This window comes from Habropoda laboriosa, unplaced genomic scaffold (assembly GCF_001263275.1).
Source record: "Habropoda laboriosa isolate 0110345459 unplaced genomic scaffold, ASM126327v1 scaffold22, whole genome shotgun sequence".
Lineage (NCBI taxonomy): Eukaryota > Metazoa > Arthropoda > Insecta > Hymenoptera > Apidae > Habropoda > Habropoda laboriosa.
Window position 1 is genome coordinate 3,479,153 of NW_017100261.1, and position 23,324 is coordinate 3,502,476.

The following is a 23,324-nucleotide window of genomic DNA, read 5'->3' on the forward strand; positions in this document are numbered from 1 at the left end:
AACAATCCCCGCAGGTGAGTACATTATATCGGGTAGGTAATTTGCGCGACGCAGAGTGCACAAAGCGAGAGGAAAAGTTCGATTGAAAAATGCGTCCGGCGCAGATGTGTTATAGAGAGGTTCATCTGTCTCGTTAGGGATGACGAGCGAGCGCTAGACCACAGCTCGCGATCTTTTTTCCACTGGGTCAAGTGTCAAACGCGGCGTGGCACGCGTGTACACAAAGGGATCCACTCTGTCTGCGGTTTTCGCGGGACACAAAAGCGTGTTTCCCTTGCGAGGAAGCTCGTTCGATGGCCAGGCGCTGTCTCGAATTCTCCAGCCGTGAACGAAGAACGGAAGGGAAAATGGAACGCGCGGCCGTCGAACGTTTCCGGTTGCACTCAACTCGCGGGGTGGTAGAGGAAGAGTGTGTTCAACTTGAAAGTTGAACTGAAAGAGAATACCTTCGCGTGTCTACCGTGTGTCGCGATTTTTTCGGCCGGAGATGATTTTACGCGACGGGGTTCCTCGTTGTTGGGATTCGAGGCCTTCGTTATATCTAACCGTTTCCTCGAGTGACGCCGAAGGAAACCGCGCAATTAAGCGACGCCATTGTTTCGAGCGGAACGGACCGCGGAAGTCGCGCGAGTCTGCGACGAATTTCATGCATCGCGGACGTAAAGCGCGTTTAACTTCGACTAAGCTCCCCGTGGAACGTTTCTGAACGCGTTTGCGAAGGAAACGTTCACGTAGCGCGAGTTTTCGTGTATTCCCTGGTCAGGATTTTGGGATGCTAAAGGTAGTTCTTTGAGTATTACGCTTTCTTCGGGCGATCACGCTCGTGAAGGATTATTGTAGGGATAACTGTTGGTTAGTATCGTTTATTGTCAGGTTTAGAAACCGATGTTAAATGAAATCGAATTAGATATAATATCGATTGCACTTGCAAGACTATATTGCAATTGATAATAAAACGGCACGAATTTTTTTAGGTGGCTTATAGGAGTATGTCGCGAGGATCAAGGATAATTTCAAAGTGCTATTGCAAATTGCAGCGAATTAGAAGAGAATTGCGTAGACAAGAGTTTGTCTTCCCAGAAGAAACAAATTTAACGACGACTACATGTTAACATATTGCGATTAAACATGTTTCTCGATGAACAGAAGCTCTTTGTATTCAGTTAAAAATATTTTAATAATTAAAATCGTGAAAATTCCCATCTGGTAGTCGCTGACAGCTTTTTCCAAAAATAGAGCTAACTTCTGAACCAGATATCAATAGCATTTTTAAATTATACTGTCGTGGCCTTTATGGCATACTCCCTCAAGCCACGGTCTCGCTTTTTCGAATTTACCTATTTTCACTTAACGAAAAAAGATTTATGGAACCAAAAGCGCCATAATTTTCCAGAAAGAGAATTCATCGGTTGCCTATTAAACAGAAAAATCTCATCAAAGGTAATAAAAATTATTTGGAATCTTAAAATCACGTTCAATTTAAAAAAAAAAAAATGAACATTGCAGTTTGCGAATGTTGGATTATTTCTAACACCCTGCAGAAATAGTCAAGTGAGGACAAAAATTTCTCCGCGTTCTTTTAGACAAAGACACGAAGACTTCCACCAGATGGTGTCCGTCTTCGAGTCAAACAGTTCCTAGGTACAAACGGACCCCAAGTTTCCCTCTTTGGGTGTCCAGAGACAGTTCGTTGGGGCATTTGAAAGAGTAAAGACGTTTAATAAATGGAATATTAACAGTTTACAAAGACTACTTCATTTCCATAACCCCTTTTCCAATAGTGAAAATTCACGAATTCACGTGACCGGCAAATGTTCACTATTATCCCTTACACCCGATATCTCCGAATTTCTCAGTCAAACGTTATCGCAGACGAGTAAAAAAAAATACTAAATAGGAATCGTAGAAAAGTACCGCGAAACCGGGAAAAGAGCCTCAACAAAAGCATGTTAAAAAGAATGGAATAAAACGGGTAGATAAAATTGCTCAGGTTATAAATTCGAATTTCATCAACGAAAATTCTCCAGCAGTCCCGCCTGTATATTTCAGCAGCGGCGGTGCACAAGGCGGGGGGCGACAAGTTCGTCTGAAATATTCCCGTCGTTCCGTGAAACACGAACAAATAGTCCCGCGGAAGTTTCACGGCGCCAGGGGAGAGACGCACCGTATGACAGGGAGTAGCTTCCGCCGACTGTCGCGAACTTAATCGTTTCAAACGAGACGCTTTTTATCCCCTCTCTCTCTCTCTCGGATCGCGAGGGGTGAAAATTCAACAAGTTAGAAACAACAGGTCATTCGAGTAGAAAAAATGAGAGAGAGAGGGGGCGTAAGTTAACGAGCCTCGCCTTGCGAGATATATATACGGAGCATGCAAATTTTTTTTTTTCACCGTCCTCCGCCGTGTTATTGCGGCTTTTCCGGGTGTAAACCGCTGCCGCTGAAATTAATTTCGCCGTTTCGTGCGAGCGTAGCCAACCTGCTGGTGGCCTCATCAGCGCTCGAGGACGCGCCAAGTCCGGCTCTATATTAATCCGGAAACTGCTCAAGTCCTACGATTATCCTTTGTCGTGGTTAACGGATGCTGCCTTTATTTCTTTACTGACGCTCGGATTAGGTTCTTTCGAATTTTAGAGAAATTGTGGATCTTTCTTGTGTGTGTGCGTGCTTTTGTTGTCGAGGTGGAAGAGGAGTGTTAACGCGTTCGCTGCCGGCGTCGAAGCATCGTCGACACAGGTATTTCGCGCATCTGTAAGCCTGATTTTCCGATCGAGTGTGCTGCACCTACTTCAAATTTCTGTTTTGTATCGACATGGAATAATTTGCCCTGTGTGCCATTGTCGACACTGTGTCGACAGTGTATCAATTTGTCACCATCGCGATATCAAAAGTAGATCACTTTAACGAAAGATCGAAGAGTAGGACTACGAAAATCATGGTGAAAATCGCGTGTCTAGTTGAGAGTACGAATCGATGGCATACGGTACATTCCTCCCGATTTTCCGACGGCAGCGAACGTGTTAATGGGGTATGTGGTATTTGATTATCTACTGTTTCACCATTCATAATAAACGATACTTCATTTTTATAACGTATTTTTGAAAATTGTTTTTCAAGGCTTGATTTTGTGGGAATCTTTTAGAAAGCTTTTAACCCATTAACACCCAGTATTCCTTTTTAATGATACTTTCGTTTTAGCTTTTTGTACTACTTGTGAATAATGTAAGGCAGATAATTACGGTGTTGCTTTCTCGGAAAATAGTGCAAATTATTGATAGCTCTAAACCAGTGTTCAGTAGCATTTTTAAATGGTTGTGGTTCGTCAATTATTTCGCCATCAAATGGCAAACGGTTTCTTTTTAACTTCAAGCTTTACTTTCGTTCGGTTTTGGATGGCAAATTTAAGAACGCAATTCTGAAAATATCACGCAGTTGTGAAATCGGCCATTTCGTATGCAGCAACCTAACAATCTAAGTCATGCTAAGTTCATTCATTTTCCACGGTATCAAACATGGAACATCGTGGAAAAAAAGAGAGAAATAATTTGGGCGTTATTTCTTACATTATTTTCTTTCAATTTCCACATTACGTTGTTCTTTCTATTACACCAAAAAACAGAAGTAAATTGTAGCGTTATAAATAAAGGGAAACTTATTTCCGCACGCCCAGGAAATAATTGTAAAAATAAGTAAAATTGATCTTATCTGGCGTATCAAGTTGAGAAAAGTGTGAAGGTTAAGGGATCAATCAACGACGTGTCTCAAACGACACATCAGAAGATCAAACTCAACACTAACAAGTTACCCAAAGGAGGAATGAAGAAAAATGAAGCAAAAATAGAACAATTTCCACAAAAATTTCTATCAGCTAGAAACGTAACAGCGTAAAAATAATTTGAGCGTTAATGGGTTAAACACGTCACGTGCAATTTCATTAATCAACAGCGTGCTCCAAATGATTCGTCAAAAGATCAAACTCAACACTAAGAAATTACCCAAAGAAAGGATGAAAAAAAAAAAGAAATGAAGCGAGAATAGAACAATTTGCAGAAAAGTTTCCATCAGCTCGAAACGTACCAGAAACCGCGAGAATAAGAAAGAGAAACTGAAAGGAAGAAGAATAACCTTGATATTGTTCGCTCACCGTCTTCGAGGGTCTGCACTGTGATCGGGTTCGATTCAGGACCGTCGCCTTTATTATTGAACGCCTTCACCACCACGTTGTACTGGGTGTACTTTCGAAGGCCGGTTAGCCTATAATCGTACGAGCCGTCCCCGTTCCCGTTGATGTTCACCGATTGATTATTCCCTCTGAAATAAAGCCACGTTCGATGTTCCTCCAGGCGGAAAGATAAAGGCGCGAGAAAGGAACGCGGGCGGGGAAACTCGACGATACTTAAAGTCATCTCTCTCCCGTGGAAACTGGAGCGAAAAAATAGTCTTCCGATTCCTCCAACTTCTCTTTACCGATATCAAAACCAACTCTCCTCCACCCGCCCATCAACGCGAAACACCATTTTTCCAAAGAACGTTCGCGCCGCGAAACGACGCGTCTCTCCCTAGCTCTCCCTCGCCTAACGAATAGACTTGGGCGAATTATAATCGGGAATCTGGAGAATTCATCCGACAGAAACTTGCAGGAATTCGATCGTTTCGCGCTGTTCGAAACGCGAGTGAATATCACCGTGCGGGATTATTATTAGTATAAGTTTCCCACCGTGAAAGTTTATACCTCTCTCCTCCCCGCTCCTCCAGGTTCACGAAGCTTGTCACTCTGTTCGATTTATAATATTCCACGTTGCGAAGAGAGAGAGAGAGAGAGAGAGAGAGTCGTGACACGGTTTAATAAAAGCTACCACGAGAATCGAACTTAAATTGGACGTTTCACGGCGGAACGGACGGAAGGTAACGAACATCGGTTACGGGAACAAAGGGCGGCGATTATCCGCGGGGAGGTGTGGGAACGAGAGGTGATCGTCGGCCCCATTGTCGAGCAGGAGGAATCACCGGCGATAATCGGCGAAGATTCGAGCCCTCCGACGAGACGGAGCCCAACCTACCCCCATTCGCGCTAAATTCTACGATCTCGAAGTGTGCTAGAAACTATTCTAAACAGCCGTAAGCGGATAACGATACCCGGGACTGGCGTAGCGGATGGTGTATCCGAGAAGTTCTCCATTCCATAGGGATCGATCTGGTGGTTGCCAGGTGACCTTCACTTGCTGCGGTCCTAATGGCTCGGCGATTACGTTTCTAGGTGGTCCACTTGGTATCTCGCCGTCAGTTTGGGCCTGTTGTCGGTTGGTTGGTTGCATTTTTTGGGTTCGGTTTCGACGACGAGTGATTCGTGTGAAAAGAGAGATTACCAGTGAATTAACAAGAGAAATGTGCAATGAACGATGTTCGAACGAACATGATGAATATATTATGGTGTAATGGTAAGTTTGTTTATTTTTTTGGTTGCATTGAGACATGCTGAAACGTTTGATACTGACATGAAGGATGTCGCTTGGCGCTGATGTTCCAAGGTGATTTTCCGCAAGCACCCGAAAGTGGTAGGAGGTAGCCGGTTTTAGGGGCGACACCAGCGCGACCGTGTTGTCCCCTGCCACCATCATCTGCGTGTTGTGCTCATGCCACACGTCTTTCCAGCAAAAGGCAACGACAACGCTTAGAGGGCTTTGTGCATCTCTGCTGCTCGAGCTACGGCTAGTCCACGGATTTACGACGCGCGGTTTTCACGCGAAACCTACGCGAATCCTTCGCCCCGCCCACTGACAGATACTGTACTACTCTGTGCGTGTACAGCCTTGGGCAAAAACATTCGGCACCTTGATTATTGCAAACTTACCGTGCAAACTGTTTCTTCGAGACTTTGCTATTGTTCGTCGTCCTTTGTCGGTTAGTTCAAAGGAATTTTGATGTATTTGTCAAGATTTATGGTGGGCCATGAAACAATATGAAAGTGATAGTTGATTTTTTGAAGGTTGTGTCTCCGCTAACACACGTTGGCTAGACTTTAGTATTGCTGTTAACATTTTGAAAGTTAGAAAGTTAAGCGAGTTAGTTCTATCTAAGAAACGGGGTAAAAGTGGGAAAGAAATTGCTGTGATTGTCAAGTTGTGACAAAGGGTGGCCCAATAAAATTTCACAAGATTAATGAAAAGTGATTATTTTCACGTTTCGATAATTCAACGAATCACGTTCGTTTCAAATATCAGGATTTCCTCCTGATACAAAGATACGTTTAAATAATTCATATTGTACGGAGTACCTAATACTTTGACCGAGGCTGTATGTATGTATAGCGAGTGGAAGAAATATAGCGACATCGTAGGATTGCTCGAACGAACAAAGTTCCAAAGTTAGATAGCGACTCGAGAAGATAAGGACCTGAAAACTGAATCAGGGCAGAAAATATAAACTCGCCGTCACGGTACACCTTCTTAACGCTACATCTCTTCCACCGACTATACGTTTGCGGCTAGAACTACCCTCGTTGCTCTTTAACGGGAGTTCGAAAATTTGTCGAAGATTGTAATCCGGTTGTTTCAAAGAAAAGTTCAACGACCCGTGAGAATCTCGAATTCAATTTGAAAATTTCGCGTATCAATGTTCAGCGTCTGTTGTAATATGCATTCAAATGGTGTCTGAAAACTTGCCTCCGCCAGGCAGAATACTTCTTAACTTTCGAACAAAGCTTCTTCCCCGTCTGGAAAAAAAAGGAACTTTCCACGACACGTCTTGAAGGTCGTGGGCTGTTGCGCGACCCTTCATAAACGGATCCGAGCAACTTTTGTCTCCCGACAGTTTTCTTATCCCGGGAAAACAACGAGGATTTCTCTACCGTACACGGCGAAATTAGTTTCCCGCCGTCGCGAGAGATTAGAGTAGCGGTAATCCGCCTGGAAACAGTCGAAAAATCGAACGTACGAGCAAACATGCGACGTCCATTGTCGACGATCGAAAAAAGTGTAAAATTCATCGTACACAAAGAAACGAACGAAACTCTGTTTTATTCTATCTAAAAAGAAAAAAAAAATCACCCGGTAACCAACACATTCATTCTTTTTTCATCAGGTCCCCTGGATACCGGTTGATATCTCTAAAAAATTCATCGCGATCCCTCTGGAACATTCTCACGTTCCAACTATTTATCTTTAATTCCGATTTCCAGACTGCGCAGTGTGTACAGAAAAAAGGGGAAAAAATGAGAGAAGTGAAAACAGAAAAAAAACAAATGATTCGTCGACAAGGAAACGAAGATCAAGCTTGTACGATCGATGGAGTTTAATGGGGGGCGGCGACGGTGGCGGCGGAGAGAAGAAATCCCGGGGGCGGCAGTGATAGCGAATTCCCGACTCGGTGCTTGCCCTGAAAACGTGTTTCACGCGCGTTCACACCAGGACAGGCCTGTGTGGTGCCTCTCCATGTGTTAAGTTCGATAATTTAGCGGCGGCCAGGCGATTCGAGTCGATTAGGCGTAAATGAGGACATCCGAAGTTAACGAGGGACCGGATCCTGAGGGCGGCCAGGCCAGCCGAGGCTTTCGTGCATCGGAGGGTGGGGTTCGTTCGCTTTCAAAGGGAACTTTCCACTGCTGCCGGGGAAAATAAAGCCAGGAGACATAAAGAGAGAGAGAGAGAGAGAGAGAGAGAGAGAGGTGAAGAAACCCTGACATCGACTTCGCGGCAAACTTAGACTTCCTTGCTGTGGCAGGCTTTTATGAAAACCGACACCCTACTACCCATCGTCGTCCCCGCTCGATAGAACAACCCTGCGACCGGGCCAGCTGCCTGAAAAAACGGGTCATTCCACGCGGCGTAATTAAATATCGTGGAATAACCGTCGAATACAACGATAGCCCGGCTTTCTCCCTTGGTACCACCGACAACAATACGTTCGGCTCGACAAAACCCGGCCCCCAGCTTTCACGAAAATTGAAAAACTTTCGCCCCTTCGTTTCGTCGGACCTGCGCGAACGAAGATCGCGAGCTAAGGGGTGGTGGCGGCTTGGAAATTAATTTTTCCATTAAAATGTAAAAACCAACGGCGACTGCTATCGCCACGAATTGGCCAGCTTCGAGAGGCTCTGATGGGATCGTTTATTATTTCGTTGGTCCACTGGCGGATACTCTCATTGGGGAATTGAGAAATTGGATTGATTGTAAAGCTTCGAAGCACGGAGAAAGTGTAGGATGGGGGAGAGAGGTTAGGTCGGATCGAATCTATTAGAGAATCGCGGGCAAACGGGGTAGCGATTGTTGTATCAATTTGGTATTAACGTTTAGGTAAATTGAAGGATATGAAAATTCGTGCAATTGCTGAATCGTACTTTGATAGATTCTTATCGAGTGGCTGGTAATGAATAACGAAGCACGAGAAAACGTAGGAAGATTGAGGTTAGGTCACGTCGGATTTATTCTAGGAGAATCGTGTGCAAGCAATTGTTTTATCAATTTCGAATTAACGTTTGGGCGAATTGAACGATAAGAAAATCCGTGAAATTACTGACTTGTATTTCTCAAGATTCTTATTGAATATCTTAAGATTGAGGTTAGGTCATGTCGAATCTATTAGAAGAGAATCGTCTGCAAAAATGCTAGCAATTGTTTTATCTATTTCGAATTGTTATTTGGATAAATTGAAAGACAAGAAAATCCCTGAAATTGCTAATTCGTATTTCTAAAAATTCTTATCGAATATCTTACGAAGATTGAGGTTAGGTCATGTCGAATTTATTAGAAGAGAATCGTCTGCAAAAATGCTGGCAATTACTTTATCAATTTCGAACTGTTATTTGGGTAAATTGAAAGACAAGAAAATTCCTGAAATTGCTAATTCGTATTTCTAAAAATTCTTAATGAATATCTTACGAAAATTGAGGTTAGGTCAAATCGAATCTATTAGAAGAGAATCGTCTGCAAAAATGCTAGCAATTGTTTTATCAATTTCAAATTAATATTTGGATAAATTGAAAGACAAGAAAATTCCTGAAATTGCTAATTCGTATTTCTAAAAATTCTTAATGAATATCTTACGAAAATTGAGGTTAGGTCAAATCGAATCTATTAGAAGAGAATCGTCTGCAAAAATGCTGGCAATTACTTTATCAATTTCGAACTGTTATTTGGGTAAATTGAAAGACAAGAAAATTCCTGAAATTGCTAATTCGTATTTCTAAAAATTCTTATCGAATATCTTACGAAGATTGAGGTTAGGTCATGTCGAATCTATTAAAGAAGAAACGTCTACAACTGTTTTATCAATTTCGAATTAACCTTTGGGCAAATTGAACGACAATAAAATTCCCTGAAATAGCTGACTGATATTTCCTAAGATTCTTATTGCATATCTGGTAATAAATAACAAGGAAGTTACACCGACGAAAGGAGCTCGGAAGCTTAACGAACAGTATACAGAGATCCAGACAAATCACAAATGAATCTACTCGAAAGAAACAATGATTTACCGGGCTTGCACGATCGGCAACCTGGATTGATTATATATTGTTTGCCATATTGCGTTATAATTTCATTCCCCTCGATTGCCTCCGCAAGCCAGCCGGTCGCTGTATTGATTAAACTTGAGATCCAGCCTGACAGTCCAATAATGGAGTCTTAATGTGGCACCGTCGAGATATTACGAATCGAACTCCTTCCGACGCGACGGCCGCTCCGTAATGAAACGACGATTGTACGCCACTGGATGAAAAGCAATTAAAATACATATCTATATATAGTTCACAGACCGGAGGAAAGTTCGTGTAAACAAAAGAAAGTCTAAATGAAAACTGTCGCGGACCAGTAATGAAATTCCTTTCCTTCTTCTATCCTCGTGCGTGACGGATTAAATAAAGGTAAGAAAAATCGACCGCGTTGAACCTTCACGTCTCGAGACGTATAATAAACTATGCGACAATCCAGACGTACTTGAGAAAAACAGTTCTCAAATCTCTGAGTTCTCCATCCTATCCACCAGATATTGCCCTAAATATCCAAAAATCTACAAGGACTTTTTCCTGTCTACCTGTGTAAATACGTGTGTCGAGAGTACGAGGATCGATTCGACAGCGAACAGAGGCCCGCGGAGGACCAGCGTTTCTCAAATTTCACCGAATGTCCCGGCGATACCCTCCTCCAATTTCCCTCGTCGATTAGTTTTACTTATCGGGGAACATATAGGCAGGAGAGAGAGGTAAGTGAAATTAGGACGGAATAACGTTAGGTTGCGCGCGTGATAGGGTGGCGAAGTGTGGGAAATGAAGATTTTATAGAGGACGCGAAGTATGAATAACGCCTGACACGTTCCACGCGGGAATCGTTATGGACGAGTCGAACGACATCGGTAAAGTCGAGGTACACCAAGATGGATCTCGGTGACGCGACGGATAACAGCGTCGCGACGCGAAGAGGTCGCTATTTGAATTCCAAAAGAGGTCTCAGCCGGTCTCTTTCCACCGCGCCTCGATGTCAAAGCGATAAATCACCCGGTCATATAAAGATTCAGTTATCTGTAGCGGTGTCTGAAGAAGTGGCTTGAGCTCGATGCGCTCTCGATCCTCCGGATCTCTTTCATCCGGTGGATTTAATGCCTGCGACAATACGGTTTCTCCTCAAATTTCGTGCATGTCTCGACGATAATCTACGACGATGTACCACGGAGAGAGAGAGAGAGGAATAGAAGGAGAAAACTGGAAGATGCAGAGGTTTGAGAAACGCTGCGCGACGCGGAAAGGGATCCAGGTTTCGGGCGTAACGTTGCCAAAGTTAGGCAACCCGACTATAATCTAGCTACGCTGGCATATCTATTTCCTTTAACGTATCAGCTTTCATCTCGTCGCGAGCCACGTATACTACAGGGGCGAATGTGAAACGAGCGAATAGTTGCCTTCAAAAGAACATCTAGCAGCCCTTACTATACTTCCTGGCGCAACGCGGTGTCAGGATAAACTAAGGGTGACAGCTTGATACCTGATAACTCTTGTAATAGCTAAGTGTTTCCTCTTGCGGTATCCTACCCCCTCGTTTCGCCTGTCTTCATTAGCGAACTCGCAATAGGCCCACTTTCGAAACTTACTCGGTGAAGAAGATGTTTTTCCTGTCTCTGGGAAGATTGAAAAGAAAGAAAAAGTCGGCCGTATCGCGTAATCGATCCGGTCTAGAATTTAAGTCGGAAGAAAAGATGTCGGACGAGTACGAGTTTGGTAATTGGTTCACTTTCGGAAATTGTGAAGAGCAGTTTTTTCGAGGCTGTCTCAACGGTTGCTTAGGAAGGACTTATTGTTAGCTATTACAGCTTTGTTCGTTCGTGGTGAGGGGTAGAAGAAAATGGTCATACGTTGTAAGTGTAACACGAAAATCTAAAAAGGGATTTTTTGAAAACTTTTCTCTGCAATTACTTGTGCAATTATATACTGCTAATCGAAAAAGATCGTAGTAGGTAGTGACATAGAGGGGTAAGTTGGTAAATTGGCCCTGAGCCAATAGGCACAACTCCTACTAACAAAGGAACTTCTGTAATTCGAAAATTTCGATTTTTTCGAAACTTTGCAAGTTTCTAGGCAATTTTTTTTGGCTCTTTTTGTAGCGTCGTTTTGTATTTTACTAAACGTATTTTACACTTTTAATTAAATTTTTATTACAAACATTTTTTTATATCTATTATAGTTTTGAAGATATACAGGGAAATAGGGCAACACCTATCTTTATTCAAGGGCTGTTTTCACCCTGAAGAATGAAAAAAGGGCAAAAAAAAGAATTGTCCGATACTTCTTTCGAGGTACCCTGCAAACCTGCAAAGTTTCAAAATAATCGGAATTTTCCAGTTACCGAAGTTCCCTCGTAAGGCAAAAATAATATTTAAAAAAGAAAAACAGAGAAAACAATTCTCGTACCAGCAGTCGAAGACCGAGTTCATCTACCGCCGAATAAAGTCTAACGCGATCCCGCGTCTTCGATAGAATCCAACATAGAAAATACACGACATCGACTCGAAATCACCAAAGCACATCTGTAATATCTCATATTTTCCCTAGATGGGAAATTTATTCCCTAGAACGGTGTGAACGCGCTAAAAAGGAACGTGAACGAGTGCACTATTATGAGTAATGCGTAACTAGTGATAGGAATGAGTCTAAGAGATTCTCTACGCAGCGTGGATAGCCGGGCCCGAAATTCCGAGTCGGCAGAAATCTCGCGCACGATGCAACGCTATCGAAATGCGTATTTGACCACGATCAATCGAAGTCACGGCGGCGGTACACGCTTCCGAGACACGCCTCTCTGCCTCGAGGCAAGCTGTAGCGTCGCAAGAAGCTCGGTCCACTGACCTGATCCTCGTTTACATTCCGTCAAACTGAATCAAACCTATTCAACCATATCTCGGCTAATCAAATTTCCACTCCATACTAATTAATTACTCCCCCACCCGAAAGATAGCAACTCCATGTTTCAAGGACCTCGCAGATGAAGAATCACAGCAAGCTCTCATCCTCATCCTCCTATCCTTCGAGCTTCCGGCGACGCGACGTCCCAAAGCGACGTCTGATGGACAGCCGCGTACTCTCGATCGATAATCGCGCGCGTCACCCGATACATCGTGGCGGCCGTGTACAGGAACGGCGGACAAAGCGAATCGTTGGCCAAACCTACCCTGCGCCTCCTTGTACTGCACGATGTAGTTGGTTATGGGCGAGCTGGCGTGAGCTGGATCCTGTTCGCTGGACGGCGACGACCAGGCCAACTGCAACGATCTGCTGCCTTGCTCGGCTATGTGTAAATCCCTGGGAAAATTCGGTGGCTCCTGGACCAGCAGGTTGATCGTAGCCCTCGCGTGGCCGTACGCGTTCGTTGCCACGCACATGTAGTCACCGCGGTCTATGTGGTTCGCCTGGCTGATACGTAGCTCGGAGATCATGCGACCAGACACCTTCTGGTTGTCTATCGTGTACCTGCGAGAACGGTTTCGTTGAATATTCATGGACTATGTGTCGACGGAAAAGTTCGAAAGTGTGTTTGAAATAGCGCGAAATAGGGACGGTATTAACATTCTCACTGGTGTCGCTTTTTCTTCTTTTCTCGTCACGGTTATATCGGGTAGTTGGGAAAGTTCGAAATTTAAACCGTCGTATCTCTGTTTCTAATCGACAGCGATAAAAGTTGAACGGTATTTTCCTGGACGGTTAGAGGTGCATCGAACGCAGTACTGAAATTATTCGTGAGATCGACAGGGGTGGGTGTAAGTCGAACCGTGTCTTCCGCGGTGGAGCGTGGATCTTGAATTTTTCGGGCAACGCTCCGCAGCGGAAAATACAGTTCACTTTGGGAGTAATTTCAGGGGAACGGATACCTTTTGGTTTTTGCCCCTATCTCGATTAGAAACAGAGATACGTCAATTTAAATTTTTCCTACGTTTCGTTACGAACTTTCCAGATCACCCGGTATGCACCTCTTCGTTCACTTTACGAGTAATTTCAGGAGTGCGTTGCGTCCGTCTTCGAATAACGAGTGAAATACCTTTCGATTTTTGTCGCTGTCTCAGTTAGGAACAGAGATACGTCAATTTTTCCTACATTTCGCTACGAACTTTCAAACCACCCGATGCATCGTTATTTCAGCGAAATAGGAAAGAGAGCACGGTGATTTCGTTGGGGTTATATGCAGCGGTTACTTAACTCGTGAACGTGTTTCGTAGATAGTGATTATTAACGCTATAACTAGGTCGCATACAGCGAACGCTTTACTTCAGAGTGGCCCGCAGTCAAAGGGTTAAGTAATGGATGGGCCAGTTCCCGGAATTATCAGTTTGTTCCGTTCACTCTTCCCCGGTACACGTTCTGATAAATTTGTAACGAGGTTTGTTCTGGCAGTCTCGCGACGACAGACAGATCTACTTATTTCCTCGAATTTATTACCATCGAAAATTAAACGCACAGTATCGTACTTCAAGTAGAACCACGAATGATCACTTTGCTCGTTCTTTTGATCAATCTTCCAGGAGTCGTGAAGCTACCCAAAAAGTTTCTGTCGCTGGACCATGACGAATGGAACGAATTTCGTTCCATTTTCCTCCGTTGATCCACGAGCAGGATAAATCCGCGGGATTTAATAGATATCCGGGGAGGCTACATCGCCGGGAATTATTGACGAACGTCGGTGGGCGCGATGCTCGAGTAATTTTGCGTGAGCGAAAGTTAGCGGGCGACGCAACAAGGGATGAGCCGAATAATTCCGTAATGAAGGAGCCGCGCCGGGCTGTTGGGAAAATGTTCCGCGGAAACTCTCCAACTATGACGTTCAGTCACACGCTTCGCGGAGTGAAACTGCCGGTGTGTACCGGATGAATCCCTCGAGGAGGCCTCTGGGACGGCTTCTAACGCTTTGTCTAACGTTTTCCGCGACGAGCTTCTCGTTTCGCGTAAGATGCGAAAGGGTCGAAACTCATTTAGGGGCAATAATAGTCTCAGTGCACGACAGGGTAAATGTTGCGCCGAAGAAGTAATATTTTATGGGGAACGTAAGGTGGAAGGTCGAGCTTCTTGAGGGAGATGATACGTGCTGGAGAAAATGCTGTGTCAACGTTGTGTTCGACTCACGTATTTGTAAGATTCTTGGGGAGAAATGGGAGTGAAATGTGCAGGGTGGGTCAGATGAAACAGATCGTCGAATTATCGTAGCTATGGTAGTACGAGAAATTTTTGGTTTCAAAGGGTGAATAAAATAGAAGAAAAATTGTTTTGATGGAAAAAAGGAAATTTCACATTCGATTAAAAATTTTAGTCTGTTGAAACGTACAACAGGAGAAAACAGACGCATTCGTGTAAAACGTAGGTTATTTTGAAAAAGAGAAAAAGCATGGCATTTGTAAAAATAACGTTTTCTGGAAAATTATTGGAAATGGAGGAATTGTGTAAATTGTCGAATTTTGTATTTTTCAATCTCTAGCTCTAATAATTTTCGAGATATTGAATTGAATTTTACTACTTCCAATTTTGAGGGCGATTTCATCCCTTCGCTGTAAATGATTGCAATATATAATAAAAAAATACGCGTGGAATATTTTTTTGAAAACAACAATACACAAAAATTTCCTCAATATCAGAGATTTGAGGCTTCACGGCCCGGCATCCCGCAGTTCTCACTGTTAAGGCTTTCAGGCGTAAGCCTTCTAGAATTATTTTCCGGAAAAATAATAATAATTTCTTCAAAATCGGGGATTACAGTTTCGTAATTTTCCCTTGTAAGTGTCGATTAGGGTTGCCATCCGTTCGGGTTTCCCCGAATTCGTCCTACTTTTCAAAGCATTTTCTGTACCGGTCCGATGCCATATTCTGCCCAAACCAGGAGAGATTCTCAAGTGTTGCGTTAGAAGCAGTCTAAATGCAAACGCAAGAAGGAAGTTTCTATCTTGGAATATCGTGATTAATCTAAAAAAAAAAAGAAGCGTCCGGTTTTCAAGCAGAGAAGTCCGAGGTTTTAACCCCTTAACCTATGATTTCTTTTCTCACTGCGCATCTAAGCGTCAGCCATTTTCTGTTTCAGTACTGTATCAGGTAACAAAAGCTAATCTGTTGCAGATTAATTACATTTAGTAATCCTCAGTCTTCCAAGTTAAAGTAAAACTTAATTCTTCTTACTAACATAACTATTTTTCTCACATCTTAACCAGAATCTCTGTATTGTTATAGGTTAAAGGGTTAATGCTCTCTATTCTAGATTAGCCACTTCACAAACGACAACCGAGCTCTCGTTCCCCAATATCAACACCTAAAAAATGTCACAGCTCTCGGAGACACTCCGAAACGATCGCAAACACCGACTTTCCGCGAAAGTACGCGAATACACTTTTCCTCGCGTGGTAGACATGTGACACGTTAATCGGGCGGCTTGTCTCGAGCGACTAGCATTGTAATTAAGCCACAGTGCCGTCAATCGATAGGAGATCGAAGTGTCACTCCCATCGACCGTTGAACGGCGTAAGCTCGGGCGTGTAGAGGAATGGAAGGGGCTTGATTAATTTTGATACAAACCTAACGTCGTAGTTGGGATCGACTCTGCTGTCACGCGCACGCCAGCTCAGATCAAGAGGTGCGTCTCCTTCAGCCTCGCACCGCAGCATCACGCTCTCTCCTCGACGCACCGACTCCTGCCGCGTTTTCACCGATACCTGTGGTCCCGCTGTTTCACCCCCAAAACGATCCCCACGTTAATTCGCGCCTCTGTCTCGCTCCTTACCCCAGGGAACGCCGCGTGGAGGAAAGATTTCCGGATCACCCGGTCGTGTTCGTATCAACGGCGAAAATTGAGCTGGAGTTAGACGGGTGATCGATACGATTGAAAAATAAAAATCGACTGGAAATAGAGAAATAACAGTTGTTGCAATTTTCTGGAGGGAAAATATTTCCGCCGTATCCACGGACAATTGAACGTAGGGAAAAATATACGATCGGATCGAGCAATGAATTGTAAAAGCTCCCGCGATTCCTGGTATTGCATAAATTGAGTCCTTTTTTTCGCGCGTCAGCCAGATCAAATATGTTCCGTATATCCTTCTGGTTACCAGTTACATAGAGGTCGAAGCAAGAATTTGCATTAGCTGCTCTATTTGAAAAGAAAGAGAGAAAAGTGATAAACGAAGGATGATAAAATTGAACCGTTCCGAAATTCCGTGCAGTCTATTCAAAATGCAGAGTGTTGTGCATCGTGGCGAGGAAAAGGCGCGTTTTCATGGAAAACAGACCGTAACGACACCGCCTGTCCTCCGTGAGGCGTTCCCCAAACTGGATCGGTGAACGCTTTGGCCCGTGGCACAGAAATTCGGCCACGAAACGAAGAATTCCGGAGCAAGGTGGTCGTGGCCGGAATCCCAAGTTCGCGGGCTGACACAGATCCAAAGCCTGCTGCCTGCTGCGGCTCGGTGTTGCGTGAATATTTTACCGTGAACTGTTAGGCGGATGAGCTTGCTGAGGCCTGGTCCGATGCCGTTGCTAGCCTGGCATAGATAGAAGCCGGCATGATCTCTGGATACCCGTGGGATCACCAAGGACCCGTTCCCAGCAACCCCTGCTCCCTCGGTGCCGCTGTATCCCAGCTCTCTGTAGTCGCCTAGTGTATCGCCTGGATGTACCGTGGGACAACCCATTACTCGTCTCAAGTCACACACCCTACGCTAATTCTCTGTCTAGGTTTCTCCGTTATTATCGTCCCTGCTGTTGTTTTACGTTCAAATCGAAGAGTTGTGTTTTTTCAAAGGTGACTCGATTTTTTGTTGACTCTTTAATAGGTTTGCTGGGGATGACGCGAATTGGTATTGGAAGTAAAGATTTTTCTGTGTAGGGGTTGTGCGAGTCACAGGCAATTTGATTTTTTTGAAACTTGATGTGCGATTTTAGTTGCGGTGAACGCGTTAACCCTTTCGTGAACAGTGTAGACGAAGAAAAATTCATCTCAATTTGGTATCCATTAGGGACGCGATGATTCAAAGGGTTAATCGACGAATTTAATTTTTTAATTTGTAGCGTGAGGTTTATTTAAATCCCACTTGGTGGTTGTGAGGTCGAATTACAGCTAAACGGAAGCGATTATGCCTCGAAAACGGTTGGCGAGAGTGCGCGAATTTGACGCGAGTCAAGTTCGGCTTGGTCAGGAATCCCAAAGGAGGGGGAGGGGGTTAGGTGAAGTAGGTTAGAGTGAGAGAGAGAGAGGGAGAGAAACTATCGTCTGTGACCCGCGAAGGAGACGTCTGTTGTCTCGGGGAAGGTGTCTTGGATAGTTGGAGCCAACCTAGAGGTGTCGCTATGATCCGCGAAGGAGCGTCTGCCTCTAGGAGGTGGATAGGTGAGGATTGCGAGGGTAGAGACAGGACAGGAAACCTGGTCCTGGAGTCTTCGTTCGCTCCGTACTGACTGTCGCAAAACAAGGAGTGTCGTCTGTAATCCGCGAAGGAGATGTCTGCTCGGTGTACGCTTGAGTAGTCTTAGTCGGCTTCCCGTAAGAACTGATTTTCTATGGCAAAAGGCCGTCTTTTATATGTTTTAGGAAGGCGAGACCCGACCAATCAGGGTGGATCAAGCCTTTTCGCAGGCTTGGGGGCGCACGAGCCGCTGTCTGCTACCTGAGGCCACGGGGGGTCTAGCGAGTACGCGGCTCGTACTCGGTATGGTAACGAAAAAAAAAGCGGTTACTCTACAAATTTAATTAACCCTCTAAGTCCTAAGTACCAGAAATCCATGATTGTCATATTTTCATGCATTCCAAATGAGTAGCTTCTAGATTATTTTAACCCTGAAAAAAAATTCTACGACAAGTTTAAAACATCCCCGAATTTAGAGGGTAACTAAAAATTCGTTAGAATGTATGGGACTCTGGAGTCCCACTCGGACTTAAAGGGTCAAGGTAATTTAAGTGTGCAGAAAATTGTTTCGCATACAGGATGCGTGAAGAAACCTGTATCGGTATTAAAGATACGAATTTTTGTAAGTGTACGGTCAAATGACGTTATCAGTCTAGAGAAACCTTGGATATCTTGATAAACAGTCATTTAGGAGCACGTCTCAGTACGTAATGGTAACAGGTTACAGTGAACTTGTTAATTATCAAATTCAATTTTCGAACCTAACGAAGCTAATTCAAATATGTAGAAAATTGTTTTACACACAGAACGCGTGAAAAAGTATACCGAGCACACAATGATTCCTCGTATCAAGTTAACCCTATACATTAAAGCCTGAAATTAACGGAGAAAGAGCATCTCTTTGGGAGATGGTAGATGGAATCTCCATCCCCACAAATACCAAATATCCGAGCAAAAGGCAGATCTTCACCGCAGCCACTTACGGTGTTAATCTACCGCAACGACCAGTCCTCCTCGAACTAAGTGTTTCCTCGTTATCGGTGTAATTCCAACAGCTCGATCGAGTTAACTTCCATCTAGCAAAATTCCGAACTAACGTCAAACCACCACTGAAATGTGCACATTTAAATTCCTCCTTCGCCGTACCAATGTTTCCAAAGGGACAGAAATTCGTTTCCACAGTGAGCACAGACTTATTCACCGAGTTTAGGCGGCTCTAGCAGGAATCTCACGTAGCTCGCGTGACACGCGTTTATGACTTTACAGAGATTTCCGCCGGGGTATCAGAATATCGGTCGGAATTCACGGTGTCGCCGCGTTCTCTGCCCTTCCACGAAGGGGAACGGCGCCGGATCAACGTCACCCGACATTCTTTCCGATACAATAAACACCGGGAAACGGGTAAATGTCCAAAGGAAGCTCGACGTTGCGTGAAAAGATACAACTTGGGTGGAAATGCGGATGAAAAGTACAATGAAGGCGAAGATACGCTTCTATTCGAGTGTTGAACCATCGAAGAATCACCTTCTTCGACGCACTTATTACACGACTTAATTAACCTTCCGTCTCGATTCCATTACCGTTGTTACGAATCGCGATATGCTTGTTGCGAGACCGATAATTGTCCCTCTTTTTCAGTCAGACCATTTAAGGAATCTACTCGGGATAGGGGACTCAGGTAGTGCACGGTAGATTGATTGTTAACGCACAACAACTTGTTGTTAAACTATGTATTCGAGAACGTGTACAGAGCGCGAAATGTCTGAGCTTACCTGTAGGAGAATTGTGCTCCGTGTCGTGTGGTGTTCGCTATTTTATAAACTACGTGTGTTGTGATTGGTGGTGTGAAACTGTCGTAAGTGGTGATTGGTTTTTTCGGTGTGTTTGGTGTGTGTCTGGTGGTGGCGTGAAAGTGGGGAATTTGTTCTTACATTTGTTATACTGCTTGTACAAGGTCTGTTTATGATCTTAGATCATGTGGTGTTCAGGTGTGAGAAGTGTCGTAAAGTAATTTTCGTGCCGGCTAAGACCTCACTTTTTAGGACGTGCAGGTCTATGCATTGTTCGGCCGAACAACCCAAGCGACTTCTGTTACGCATGTGACACCGTTGTGAAGTCCTACTGTAGAGATGCTAGATTAGAAGAACGATTGCACCGAGTGCATGGACTGGAAAGATAGAGGTGCGAGTGAAGAGTGTATCGCGTGTGAATGTTTACTTACCCTTGGGGGGGGGGGGGATAATATGCACACAGCTTAAATAAACTCAGTTGAATAAAATTTATACGTATTTTAGGCAATAATTGACTGAGCGCGCGCTACCAAAGACTAATTCGTACGAAGGAAGAATATCTGGGTCCAAGCGACAGAGGTGTGAATGATAAGTGTTCGGAACTAGAGCGCGAACGAAGGGTGCGCGACTCCCGAAAAGTTCGATGGACGTGACTGGATGAGTTTTGAGAATATCCGCGAAGAGTGAAAGAGCTAGAGAAACAGAGAAAGAATAAAACAAGATGAATGAGTCGCGGGCGAAGCATTGAGAGTGAAGATATCGTAGAGCGAGAGTCGTAGAGCACACTATTTCTAGGGTGACTCCGTGACTCACTATCGATAAAGATTGATTATCCAATAAAACTGTTGTAATTAAATTTTGTGTATCACCTGTCTACCACCAAACATTCCTGTACTACTCTTCCTCGGTAGGAACGAGTGTTCCAACTTTCATGAAATTGAAATTACCGTTCGCGTATCGTGTGACTGACGATTTTAAGACGAACGATGATCTGCGTGAAACTAATCACGCAAACGGATTTGGAGGAGGGTGATTGTTTTTTCAAATATCTCGAGAAGGTTTACTTTTTATCATATAATGAAACTAATCAAATTTTAACAGTAAATATAGCAAGGGAATTGTGAATAGTTGTCGTTATGTGCGATGTATCTGTACTAACTGAGAAATTGTGGCGGTGGTTGAGAATACATTTGGTACGTCGGAGAGGGTGCGGTTGTAGGTGTGTTTTAAGTACAGACGATGATTGGTGGAGGTTGACAAAATTTCACTTTAGGGATTGTGAGCTGCTGGTAGGGGAGTGACGAGCTGGCGAGCGGCGTAGACAATAAAGTCATAAAGTCGGTAGATCTGGTAATTCATGCCGACTAAGATACCGAAAGTGGAAGCGAATGGAGACCTTTTCCTTACGCGGTGCTGCGACATCGGTTGGCCAAATGTCTTTATTGTTGCTACGTGCCTTATTGCAGGGTGTCCAGGATTTGGGAACAGTAGGATTTAGCAGATGGTTAAAAATGTTAATATGAGTTATGGTTCGGTACCGAACAGAAGCAAGTAGCGAAAGAATTCGATGGTTAAAAGTGAGATGAGTCGTGAAGATCGTAGGAAATAAATATGAGTTATGGTTCGGTACCGTACAGGAGCAAGTAGCGAAAGAATTCGATGGTTAAAAGTGAGATGAGTCGTGAAGATCGTAGGAAATAAAAGGAGAGGGTGGAATTTCATTCGAGTCGCGATATAATGTTCACGGGCAACGAACCGGCGAAACTAATTGTACTACCGCTTCATCGGAGCAGAGGGCTTATTTCAGATTGAACGAGACCCGAAGCTTGGAAAACGGCCGGTCAGCGAAATTTCTGATGGATTTCTCTCTTCGTCAAGCCCGCGTCAGCCCGCCGGGGTTAAATACACCCCAGTCAAGCTGTAACTTGATGAGAACGATCGATCGAAAGTCACCGCGAGTTATTCAACCCGGCAGCCTCTTCCAACGAAGGAAACGAGAGAAGAATAACGAGTAAGATAGGAATTTCATCTTGTTCTAAACCCAAGGTCATCGGTTAATAACTCTCTGGAGAGGCAAGCTGACGTCTCGAATCGCAACATGTACGCCTATAGAGACACTCTGGAGATCGAGGGAAACAGCGTTGCTTCTCTCGAATCGATTCCAGCTGATAGAATTTTAAATTTTCCTTCTCGTTTCGCTGCCCTTCGTTGCTTGTAGACCACGGAGCTTTATCTTTATATTTATACGAAAGACGTCGGTGTATAATCTTGTACTATATTCGAGTTTCTTCGAATTTTCTGTTTCTTTCTTTTCTTTTTTGCGGTAGAATCGTTGATATGCAAGGTGAGACGGAACGAATGGTAGAATTTGGCAGAGAGTGATTGTACGTGTAGGAATAAAGGGAAAGGGAGTGGTTGGCGTAGCGCGCAAAGCCGAAGGTCCCGGATTCGATTCCCGTTGGGTCCCTCAATGTTTTGGCCCTTTACCCAGGTCGCGACCCTTTATCCAGGTCGAGATGTCCCGTGCGTGGTTTTTGGTGGGGCGAGTTTTGGCCTTTTACCCAGGTCGCGACCCTTTATCCAGGTCGAGATGTCCCGTGCGTGGTTTTTGGTGGGGCGAGATCGCCGCGGGGAAGACTCTGTCATCTGGCATCGGATGTCGACGTCATTGCACGCGATCGAGGAGGACTACCCCTTGGCGTAGGGGAGGGGCCTTTGCTTTCCCGCGACTTGGGGTGGTGGGTCCACAGACGGTCTGGATGAGGGTTCAGGTTCGTCATTGCACGTGGACTTGGCGGAGGTCGAGTCGGGTTACGGCCCCCGATTCGGCCTGCACCTGTGAGCGCAGGTCGGGAGGTGGCGTGAGCCATTTGGCGCGGAGGGACCCCGGTAGTGTTCACTCCGCGAGATCCCGGGGTCTCCTCTAAGGCGTCCGAGGAGGGCCGTCGTGGTGGTTTTAGTGGGTAAAAATCCCACACCACCATCTCCCCTCCTCAGGGGAGGCGGCGTCTTTTGAAGATTTCCACCACGTTAAAAAAAAGAAAAAGGAATAAAGGGAAAATGAGGAAGAAAATTTGTTCTTTGAAGCCTCGTTTTCGAGAAATGTCGAGTTTCAATATGTGCAGAGGACGCGTTAATTCGACTATTTCCGGGTTTCATGATTGTCAGCGACAAAGTATTTTTCGTACAGACATAGTTTATGTTAGGAACTTGGACTATGTGCGGTCAGAGAGTGTTTACGAGGAGAGACAAATACAGACGACCAACGATTGCTATCGAGTCGAAGTTGTTTGGAAGAAGGCATGAGAGAAAGTTTAGAGATGTTGCGGTGCTTTAACCCTTTCGCTGCGGCCAGTTTTAGTGGATATGTATTCGGACGAATTGACGTTCTGACGAATGAAGCATCTGAAGACTGCAATGCATGCACTCGTAAGAATCTGTATACGTATTTGTAGGAATCCGAGCCATTAGAATCACTTAATAGTTTGTAAGAATCCGAGTCGCTAGAAGCAATTAATGGTTAGGAATCTTTAGGTCGTCAAATTGCGTTTCTGCGAAGGTGAGCATCACCTAATCCTAAATAGAAGAATGGTCTGGAAAGCGAGAGAGCGAGTGTGTGTGTGTGTGGCCTATAAGTAAATTTTAGAGTTGTAAAAGCATACAGACGTTAAAGAGTGTATCTTC

General features: G+C 44.3%; 1 protein-coding gene across 1 annotated transcript in view; it reads right to left on the reverse strand.

Annotated features, from left to right (window-relative positions):
• LOC108572696 (Down syndrome cell adhesion molecule-like protein Dscam2) overlaps window positions 1-23,324 on the reverse strand; it is a 143,867-nt gene that overhangs the window by 21,903 nt on the left and 98,640 nt on the right. Inside the window, exons 14-19 of the mRNA XM_017934968.1 lie at window positions 16,935-17,114; window positions 16,028-16,175; window positions 12,651-12,949; window positions 5,493-5,641; window positions 5,134-5,288; window positions 4,142-4,308 (exon numbers count right to left, since the gene is read on the reverse strand). Of these exons, the coding sequence (XP_017790457.1) occupies window positions 4,142-4,308; window positions 5,134-5,288; window positions 5,493-5,641; window positions 12,651-12,949; window positions 16,028-16,175; window positions 16,935-17,114 (1,098 nt within the window). The remainder of the gene's footprint in view (window positions 1-4,141; window positions 4,309-5,133; window positions 5,289-5,492; window positions 5,642-12,650; window positions 12,950-16,027; window positions 16,176-16,934; window positions 17,115-23,324) is intronic.